At 52.0% G+C, this 11366-nt stretch overlaps 1 protein-coding gene across 1 annotated transcript in view; it reads right to left on the bottom strand.

Annotated features, from left to right (window-relative positions):
- Positions 1-6501: 6501 nt before the first annotated feature.
- Positions 6502-11366, bottom strand: part of LOC136489093 (uncharacterized) — a 13154-nt gene continuing 8289 nt past the window's right edge. The window contains exon 2 of the mRNA XM_066485821.1: positions 6502-6633. Within this exon, the coding sequence (XP_066341918.1) occupies positions 6502-6633 (132 nt within the window). The remainder of the gene's footprint in view (positions 6634-11366) is intronic.

The raw sequence follows: 11366 nt of genomic DNA on the forward strand, positions 1-11366 counted from the left end.
AAAAGCAAGCTCGCTGACTTTCTACATGCTAATCATGATGTCTTCGCGTGGAAACTTTCTAACGTGCCGAGCATACCAAGGGACGTCGCTGAGCATGCATTACACCTCGCCCCGGGCTTGAAGCCCGTCAAAGATCGCTTGCATCGCTTTGATGATGAGAGGTGCAGGGCCATAGGCGAGGAGATCGCCAAACTCCTAGCAGCTGGGTTTATCAAAGAAGTATACCACTCTGACTGGCTAGCTAATCCTGTTCTTATAAAAAAGAAGACCGAAAAATGGAGAATATGTGTTGATTATACTGGTCTCAACAAGGCATGTCCAAAGGACCATTTTCCTTTGCCATGCATAGACCAGATAGTCGACTACACCTCAGGATGCGAAATCCTCTCCTTTCTTGATGCCTACTCAGGCTACCACCAGATCATGATCAAAGAGTCTGACCAGGTTGCGACTTCATTCATCACCCTATATGGTTTGTACTGCTTTGTAACTATGCCCTTTGGTCTGAAGAATGCCGACGCCACCTATCAACGGTGCATGCAGCGATGCTTCACCAACCAAATCGACCCGCCCGACCAGCCTGACCAAGTCGAGAAGCCAAAACCAACAATCACCGTCTATGTAGATGACGTAGTGGTGAAAATGGCTCAAGCTAGTGACCTAATCGTAAATTTGGCTGCAACATTCGTAAACCTCCGAAGATTCAATATCAAATTGAATCCCAAAAAATGTGTTTTTGGAGTTCTGAAGGGGAAGCTCCCTGGATACATCATGTCTGAGCGCGGCATCGAAGCCAACCCCAAAAAAATCATGGCCATCTCCAACATGGGCCCTATACGCAATGTCAAGGGCGTACAGAGGCTCACCGGCTGTTTGGCCGCCCTAAGCTGGTTCATCTCCCGACTAGGGGAATGGGGGATGTCTCTCTATAAACTTCTCAAGAAGATAGACGCATTCGTATGGACAGAGGAGGCACAACAGGCTTTGGAAAGCCTCAAACCATCACTGATGTCGGCCCCAATCCTCGTTGCTCCTGAACGGGGAGAACCCCTCCTCCTCTACATCGCAGCAAGCAACCATGTTATGAGCGCCACCCTCATCGTTGAAAGGGAGGAGCCAAGAAGCCCCGTGAAGGTTCAACGACCAGTGTACTTCATCAGTGAGGTACTCACCAATGCCAAGGCTTGATACTCCTAGGTGTAGAAGCTCCTATACACCATGCTGATGGTGACCCAAAAGCTCTAGCACTACTTCACCGACCACGAGGTCATGGTCGTAACCTCATTCGTGCTGGGAGACATCATCCGCAACTGCGATGCTGCGGGATGAATCTCCAAGTGGGCTCTCATGCTCATGGGTCACGACATCATGTATGTCCCTCGCACCACTATTAAGTCTTAGGCTCTTGCTGACTTCATCGCCGAATGAATGGAAGTCTAGCTCCTGACCCCAGGCATCACCCATGAGTACTAGACATTGTACTTCGATGGGTCGGTTATGGTGCTCGGCTCGAGGGCTGGAGTGGTTCTGATCTCCCCGGATGGGAGCAGGCTCCGATACACGATCCGTCTCCATTTTTTAGCCTCAAACAATGCCACAGAGTATGAGGCCCTCATCAATGGACTGTGCATCGTCGTCGAACTTGGCGCTATGCGGCTGTACGTTCACGGCGACTCGGAGTTGGTCATCAACCAAGTCATGAAGGAGTTATCCTGTAAGAGCCCACTCATGGCAGCATATTGCCAGGAGGTGCTCGAGCTCAAGGATAAATTCCAGGGGATCGAGCTACACCATGTCCCCCGAAAGGACAACGATGCTGCCAATTTTCTCGCAAAATTGGCTGTCAGGCAGGTTCCGTCTCCGGATGGGGTCTTCATCAATGACCTTCACGAACCGTCTGCCCGCATCCTAGAAGGTCCGATCTAGACACACCCTGATGCTGACCCAGCACTCGGGGGCTCTGACTCTAGTGCCTCCATGATGACGTCGCCCACTGACGTTGCCGTGGTGGCACTCGATCAAACTGACTGGCTAGTGCTGCTACTCGCCTATCTCCTCAAGGAGGTTCTCCCACCTGAAAGGACTAAAGTGCGATGGATCGCTCGACGCGCCATGACATTTGTCGCGATCGGTAACGAACTCTACAAACAAAGTCCATCGGGAGTACTCATGAAGTGCGTCCCAGGCGACAAAGGGAAATAGCTCCTCCTCGAGGTCCATGCCAGAATCTATGGACATCATGCGGCCCTGAGGTCGCTGGTCGAAAAAACCTTTCGCCAAGGTTTTTACTAGCCCACGGTGCTACGAGATGCAGAGGAGGTCGTCCATAGATGTGTGGGATGTCAGTTCTACACTCGACAAACGCACTTGCCGGCATAGGAGCTTCAAACCATCCACATCACCTGGCTGTTCGCAATCTGAGGCCTCGACATGGTAGGACCCCTCAAAAAGGGCCTAGGCGGCTTCACTCACCTAATCATAATGGTTGACAAATTCACCAAGTGGATAGAGGCAAAACCCATCCCCAACATCCACTCGGAAGAGGCAGTCAAGTTCATCCTCGACATCATCTACCGGTTCAGTGTTCCTAACTGTATCATCACTGACCACGGAACTAACTTCACTGGGAAGAAGTTCCTGGACTTCAGTGATGGATACGGCATCAGGATTGACTAGGCCTCAGTCAGACATCCACGTACTAATGGTCAGCTTGAGTGTGCCAATGGCATGGTCCTCCAAGGACTCAAGCCAATTATCTTTGACCGACTCAACAAGTACGTCGGGCGATGGGTCGTAGAGGTCCCAATGATCCTCTAGAGCCTAAGGATGACCCCAAACCAGTCCACAGGGTTCACACCTTTCTTCCTGGCCTATGGAGCTGAAGCGGTGCTGCCCTCCGACCTCAACTACGGTGCCCCAAGAGTGAAGGCCTTCGACCGCGACCAAGGCTCAACAATACTGAAAGTGCATCTAGCCCTTTAGTGGGTTTTGGATGATTGAATGACAACGTGATTAAAGGACAAACCCGTTTGCTAAGTGTGGACAGGTAATAGGTTATCTCATAGGTACTTAATGAAACCCAAAATGATGTGTTGTTGTGTAAACAATCTAGTTCAAGCACAAGACAACAATGCAAATAGAATTTATGCAAAGGCTTATTTATTGTGAGATTTCCATGTTCTATGTGAAAGCAAGCTTGTAAGAATTAATTAATAAGACATAAGGGATTGCATATGGATTGGTCTCATATTTGAAGCTTGCTAAATTGAAATGAAAAAAGATAACAATACATGAATGGATGATTCAACACAAGATGTGACTTGATGGCTTGAGATGGTGAAAATAGCAAGGAAAGGCTTCGAGGTACTAAGCAAGGGTAAAGGGCAAGCGATGGCTTGGCGGCCGAAGAACCTAGCTAGGGTGAAGAAGGAAGTACTTGCATTTAGTTGAGGTACTAATCAAGCTATGATGGCCACGTTTATGTGGAGGATCAAATCACTATTGGAGTGTTTGATGGAAGTGACTTGATACATTTTGGAGTTATTCATATTTGATGAATGGAATCAAGTCACGTGCTCAAGATGGCTATACTCAAGTGTAAAGATCAATATCAACATGTTGGCACCCTTATTTGGTGAAGATTGAAAAAGACGGCATTAATTCAAAAGAGGTCAACTCAAGTGGTATAAATTCATTTTTCCTTTTATCTTGAGTTTAATAGGTATGCCATACTATTAAGAGCGATACATCATGTTGATGGATAATATTTCATAAGTGCTCAAGCCAACCCATGTGAGTTTTGAGTATTTGAGCGACAAAAGAGCTAACTTTATTTTTGCTGGTCTGGCCATACCGGACGTGTCCGGTATAGATACCGGACGTGTCCGGTATTTACCCAGCAATGGTAAAATTATTGTTCTCGGGTTGGTTCATCGGGAGTTCCAACGGTCGGAAGTTCCGGCATGTGTCGGGAGTTCCGACACCTCACAAACTTCAACTCAGTTACATGGTTTTCAAAATTGCTGAGGGTCAGGAGTTCCGACGTGAGTCGGGAGTTCCGACGCCTCACAACTTCACTGTAACTTAGTTACCGTTGGCGTAGTGTAAGTCATACCGGACGTGTCTGGTATGCATACCGAACGTGTCTGGTATTGCAACGGCTATAAAACGGCTAGTTTTTCCAAGGGGGCTATAAATACCCTCAAGCCTCCACCTTTGGAGGCTGCTGATTCTGCTGATACACACACATGTTTTTAAGCCTTGCTAACTCTCCCAACCCTCTCTTAGTGAGTGATTGATCAAATTTGTCAAACCAAATTGTGGGTTGAGTGAAATTCAAAAAGAGAGCAATTCAACCACTTGAGCACTTGTGCATATTGTCAATCTCATGATTCGCATCTGTTACTCTTGGACTCTTCGGTCCTAGATGGTTAGGCATCGCTGGAGAGCACCCGAGAGATTGTGGTGTGCCTCGGAAAGTTTATAACGGTCGATTCCGCCGCCTCGGAATCAACTAGTGGAAGGAGGAAAAGGAGTTGGAAAAGACTCCGGCTAGAGTGACCTTCGTGGTATCCTCTAGGGCTGACCTTCGCTGGGTCGCCCGCAGCCCCCTCAACGGAGAGTAGGACTCAAATGAGTCCGAACTTTGGTAAAACAAATATCGTGTCTCAATGCGCATTTCATTTGATATTTGTATTGCTCTAGCTCTTGCGCTGGTTCTCTGTGTATATTATCATCGCCAGTAGATACTTGCAGTTTGGTTTGAAGATAGAAATCGAAGGGAGCAAGTTTGGGGCTGCTTTGCAGAAATCGTGTATATCGGACACGTTCGGTATTCATACCGGACACGTTTGGTATTGATAACTATGCCAGGCTGCTTTGCAGAACACGTTCATATTGGACACGTCCGGTATAACTACCGGACACGTCCGGTATTTGAGCTCAGTGCTGAATTTATTTGATCCTTGCCCTAATCATTGTGATGCAGGATTGTGGCTCCTAGATTTATTTAGTATCTTTTACATACTCTATGGCTAACTTGTGAGGGGTGGTATTACTCTTATTTGGAGTTTTCATTTTGGAAACTCCCTTTACTAATCATTTCCGCATTTAACGGTGTTAATTTTCAGAAACGCCTATTCACCCGCCCTCTAGGCGGCATCCTAGGTCCTTTCAAATACGCAGTCGACCTGCTCAAGGAGGCCCTAGAGATGATCATCATCCGCTCCGCTCGCTTCTAGCAGACTCTCCATAGGTACCACGAAAGAAAAATCAGAGGGAGAATCCTCGAGGTTGGAGACCTCGTGCTTCGAAGGACTCAATCAACCAAAGAGAAACACAAACTCTATCTGCCTTGGGAAGGACCCTATATGGTGACCGAAGTGATCCGACCAGGTGCCTACCGACTGAAGGACGACAACGGCGACATTCTCACCAACACTTGGAACATCGAAAGTTACGTCGTTTCTTCCCCTAAAAATTCGTTCTTACCGCTTTTTTTCATTCAATGTTCGCTCCTACAAAGCACCCTGGCCCGAACACTTTTGGCCTACGTCGATCGGGGGCTCCATGGGGGTGTGATACCATCCCTCTTTTTTTACTATCATATGGTAAATGCTTTTTTACCCGAACGAAAGGGTAGTTCGTTCCTTTAATTACCTTACGTGACTTTGCTTTAAACATTCCGACCGATCGCACCCCACCACTACCTACGGCTACGAGCAGCTAAGCCTCATGGGCCATGCTGGGGCTCTTAAGGTTGCAGCCTATAGGACAAACAGGCAGGTGCAAAAAAGAAAGAATAAAAACAGAGCTATGATAGGGTAAAAACAAGGAATAGATGGGACAAGCTCCCCCGAATGAAGTGATTCGTCACAAAAACAAAGTTGCTATATTCATGGATACACAAAATCGTTTACATAGGGACTCCCCCACGAACTTACCCCTTACACATATTGCTTATTTCTACTTTACATGCTATTGTGGCTGCCCAGCGGCATCGGCTATCGGCGCGACCGGTGAAGATAGGGGCTGCTCACTCTCCGGCTGGACGACGTTCGGCTCGGTCGGAGGCGGGGCGATGTTCGCTTCCAACCTAGGCTCCACTCCATCTATAGGCTGGGCGATGTCCTCTTGGCTCGCACCTTTAGCCGCATTCGCACGGCGAGCCTCCATCACCCATTGTGTGGAGACTTGCTCTGCCACCAATTGTGGTTATGGCAGCAAGCTCTCCCCGAGCACATGGATGGCGTTTGGGTTCTAGCCGTCGGCGTACCCACTATAGATGCCAGCAAAGTCTAGGTCCGGGTGGTGCGTTGCCACCGAAGTCAGCACCCCCGACATTCCGTAGAACATCCCATCGGTGTTGAGTGCCCAAACTTTGTTCGGGACCTCCGCCAGTTGGATGGCGGGCGTGCTAGAGCTCAGCGCTGACCCGAACACCTCCGAGACGACGACCTAGGTGATGTTACGGATCTAGTCAAGCTTCCCCTCGAGAGCATGTCACTCTTCAAGGGACTTGGCCAGTGCCTCCGTGCTCCAACTGATCGTCGCCTTGGCAGTCTCTAGGTCCTGCTCTAGAGAAGCAGCCTTACTGCCCAGCTCTGGAAGAAGGATGACAAACTTAGAAGCAGGCTAAAGGAAAAAACCAAGACATCCAAAGCAGAATAGGTACATACCAATGAGGGTGTTCTTGAGGATGGAGAGTCCATCCTCCTGTCGAGTCACTTGCTCGCACAGTTGGGCATTCACCTCCTCCGTCCCAAGCACCCGACCCTAGAGCGCGAGCACTTCCTAGTCGACCTCCTACCGGCCCTTTCGCTCTGACTCCAGGGCCTCTAGGGAACTCTGGAGTGCCACCTCTATCTCTGCTAGGGACTTCTAGAGCGCCGCCTCGGTCTCCACCTGGCGGACCTTCGCCGCGTTGAGTCCCCACTCAGCAGTGGTCGCCCGCTCCACCACGAGCAATTCCACTGCTCGCGCCTCTATCACCTCAGTCGCTCAGTCTTGAGACTCATGGTGGGTGGACTCCAGCTAGCGCTCGACCTCGGCAACCCGCCACGACATTGCGGCCTCCCAGGCATGCTCGTCCTAGAGGAAACGAGACTTACGGCTCGACATCTCCTCCAAGCCCTACAAAGCAAGAGGCAGGCGTGCTGAGACAACCAGTGGAAGACCAAGGAGCTAAGGACGAATGCAGAAAACTTACCTCTACGACCCGGGGTAGGTCGACCGTGACCGCTTGTTGGATGACCTTGACCCGCTCCAGGGCCTCCTCTAGCTTCACCCTAGTTTGGGCGAGATTGGACTCCATGGCAAGTCCTCTCACCCCAAGTACATCCTAAAGCTGCACCTCCTTCTCATCTCAAAGGATGAACCAAACTTTTCGTGGGTCGCCAGGGCAGGGCCACACCAGGTCGGTGGTCGCCCCCGACGACCGGACCACTGCCAGCTCCTACGACGGCGCCGGTGGCTCCACCTCGGTGATTGCCTCGTGGGGCGAGGGGTCTCCACCTCCTCAACCCCGTGGCCCATCGGAGATGCTCTGCCTCTGGCTTGGCCACGTCTCCTGCTGGCCCAGACAACTCCAACTAGGAGGGCGAGCCATGCGTCCATCCATAGGGCAAGGAAGGGAGCCTGGTCTCCCTCCTCTATTCTACCATGACTGTTGGGGGAGGGGCCGCAAGGGTCACCTCCAACCCAACCTCCGCCATCGGCGCCGTGATCGCCACCATCACCTCCGCTGCCACCGCCACCATAGTTGCAATCAGTAGGGAAGGCACCACCCCTAGAGGGGAAGGACGCACTGCAGCCACCCTGCTCTCACCGCCGCTCGTTGTGACGTGCTGTAGGGCTCTGAAATCTCAACCTGCTGGCAACGGGCGCGCCGGACGAGGGCTGCTTGCAAGTCACGAGCTGCGCCCCCTCACTTTGACTGAGGGTGGAGTCTACCTGGTCGGCTCATGATCGGCCCACGCATCACCATGACCATCGGCTCGTGGCCCACCGACCAGAGGAGCTAGTGGGGCATCCCCCCATTGTGGGTCGCACACCGACGCTGGCCCCAATGATGCGTGGGTGCGAGCTCGCTCCTTTGACCACCTGGCCTATCCCGTCGTGCCCGAAGCAGGTGGGGACAAGGCCGATGATGCCTCCGAGGGGCACGATGACCGCATCCTCTTTGCCTCCCGCTCGCCGATGGTGTCCAAGCTGATGGCATGCTTCCTTGGCATGAGAACATCATCATGCCTCTCTGCCTCCCACCGACCGCCAGGGGACGCGGCCATAGGCTCACGATGCTCCACCGAAGTCGCGACCTCCCGGCCTCCCTCATCCTCGGAGGAGATCACATCATCACCCATCTCCTTGGGATCCTCTGACTCGAGCTCTGCCTTGACGTCGCTCCTGTTCTCCCCGACCTGCACGTGTCGGGCGATATCCTGCTCCTTCTAGTGCCTCCTCCGAGTCTTCTCAGCTCTCTTTTTCTTCCAGTCATCCATCGCCTCCTTTAGGGCCACCTGCCGAGCCACACCCTCTGGCCCCTTCGAAAGATGCGGTCGGGACTTGTAACATTAAAGTCCCTACAAAATGGACGACTCGAAGTCAAGATTATAGGATAGCAGGATCGAAAGGGACATGAAATAAGGAGAGGAGAACATACTAGGTTGGACAGCTTCGAGGAGCAAAGAGGTCTGGGCTTCCCTTCGAGGGTCTCTTTGGCCCTCAGTTACAGCACCAGGTCTAGTCGGCTCCAGACTTTGTCCTTTGCTAACTCCTCCAGCAACGCGCAGTTGGGGTCCGTCGGGCTGGTGTACATCCATATCGGCCACGTCCTCTCGCTAGTAGGGCGACCCAATGGTGAAAGGTGTAGAACACCCACAACCCATCAAGGCCCTGCTGCACCAACTTCTGGAGCTTTGTCCCAATGATCTCTAGCTTATTCTGCCAGCTGGAAGGGCCCCATGACTAGCTATCCCGCCTCTCCATCCTTCTACCGGTGAACGGCGGGAATGGCACCTCTGTCGGGTTCCTAATGTAGAATAACTCCCCATGCCACCCCCGGTTGGAGTCGCAAGGGGAGTACGTGGGATAGGCGCCCGATGAACTTGGCTTCTTCTGTAGCGCGAAGCCCCCCAATGGCGCGATCCTAAGTGGCTTCCCTTCCGATAAGGCTCGATCGGAGAAGATCCGCTGGAAGAAATTCACGTGTGGCTTCATCCCGAAGAAGGCCTCATAGACGGTGATGAAGCCAGCGACGTGCAACACCCTAGTCGAATTGATGTGCTATAGCTCCTAGCCCCACTCATTGAGGAGCCCGCGTAGGAACCAGTGTGCGGGGTATCCTAACCCGCGCTCATGGAAGGCGAGGAAGGAGATGACCTCGCCGGCCCAAGGATGCAGGAAATCCTACCCTACAGGAGCCCTCCAGTGCACCACCTCCTTCGGCGGCAGCAGCCCCTTCTCGGTAAAGGCGGCCAGCATCGACTCGCTTACGTTGGACGACCTCCAGCTTGACATTATGCTTCGAATTCACAAAATAGATCCGTGAGTTCTCCTCTCCCTCACTCTACCCTCTCTCACTTAGGAACCGCCATAGCACTAACGCTCTTGGCGAGAAGGAAGAAGGATGAGAGGTGGCAGTTGGGGAATAGGCGAAAGAACGGGACGAAAGCCCTCTCCCTTCCTCTATTTAAGGAGGAGGCTCAGCAGTTGGGGAAAGGCGAAGAATTGGGGCCAAAAACCCTCTCCCTTCCCCCATTCAATGTGGATAGGATGCGGCGGGACGTGTCCCGACCGATGGGATGCACCCTGCTCGATGACACGGCACCTAGATAGATGGGATGTGGCCTAGGCATGGCCCACCACTACCGCACGCCGGGCGCGGTAAACAAGGCGCAACCACGCGCAGGCGGCCCTTCGCCTTCCCAGGCAAGACTTAGAAGGGCCCAACAATGGTCACTCGAGCCATCAAGGCAAGCGACGTTAGCTCAGCCCCTTCGATTGTGGAAAACCATGGACGGGGTAACGCACAGAACTAGACCAACCCCTACCAAGCCTAACGGGGCTCGGGTGCTCAGGTCGCTCGACACCGACTCGGGAAATCAACCGACCACGCTGGTCGTGAGCGGGACAAACACGGGCAAACACCCCGAACGATAGTCTGTGGCCCTAGGAGTGAGTACCAAGATGCTCAGCCTCCAACCGACTCACCCGTCGGACGCAGGCTCGGGGGCTACACCCACGGGTGTGCTCACGCGCACTCGCTGTCAAAACAGAAAATTCCCCTACCGCCAAGACAAAAAAAACCCTAGATGATTCTACCCTAATCGCCCGAGGGCTACACCCGTGGGTGCGCTCGCGCGCACCCGCCGTCAAAGATAAAAAAATCCCCCAGACGATTCTACCCGAATCGCTCGAGGGCTCCTATCAGGTTCATAAACTCGGGTCCCTCATGGACCTACTTCCCAGCAAAAGCTTAGCCCGGTAGACAACGTTGTGAATGACACGCAACTCCTGGGTCAGCCCAAAAACCAAACGATAGGCCAGGAGGGCGATCCAGTCTCCGATCGGAAGGCCTGGCCAAGAAGGAACGACACTTGCTTCTGACTTCGGCCTGCCTCTCTGACCGGAAGGCCTTGCCATTCCAACTTTGGCCTACCTCTCCAACAGGAACGCCTGGCCGAAGAAGGAACGGCGCTCGCTTCCGACTCTGGCCCGCCTCTCCGACTGGAAGGCCTAGCTAGATTGCCTCCGACTTCGGCGCTCGCTTCCGACTCTGGCCTGCCTTTCTGACTAAAAGGCGTGGCCAGGAAGGAATGGCGCTCGCTTCTAACTCCGGTCCACCTCTCCAACCAAAAGGCCTAGCCAAGAAGGAACGGTGCTCGCTGTAACAACCCGGGTTTTTGAGAAGCCAAAAATACGAACTATTTAAAAATTTTTCCTGCAATCGTGAAGCATGTAGATGCTAGGTCAAACAAAGAACAATTTATAAATAAATTGTTGCATGCATACAGACTACTTGAAGGGATTTGCCGGAGTTCTATTGTTGGTTTAATGTTTTGTGTTGGAGAGCACAAGTCCGTAGCAAATCCTTTTGATGCTTTCTAGAATATCTTATGAATCCCTTTCCTCTCTCTCAATTAATCCTCTTGCTTTTAAACCTCATTCGAATCCCTTGATCTAATTCATGAAGTCAATCGACTTCCTTGTAAATCAATGCCACTCGAAGCCAACCCTTGGCATTGGATTCGGGACCCATAGTAGGACCCGTATAGTATGACCCTAGTGACCCTTTGGATATTACCCACGTGGGCTCACACCTAAGCTAATCAAGTAGGCATACAAACACTGATTATGGAACTAATCAA

Source organism: Miscanthus floridulus, chromosome 10, assembly GCF_019320115.1.
Source record: "Miscanthus floridulus cultivar M001 chromosome 10, ASM1932011v1, whole genome shotgun sequence".
Taxonomy (NCBI): Eukaryota; Viridiplantae; Streptophyta; class Magnoliopsida; order Poales; family Poaceae; genus Miscanthus; species Miscanthus floridulus.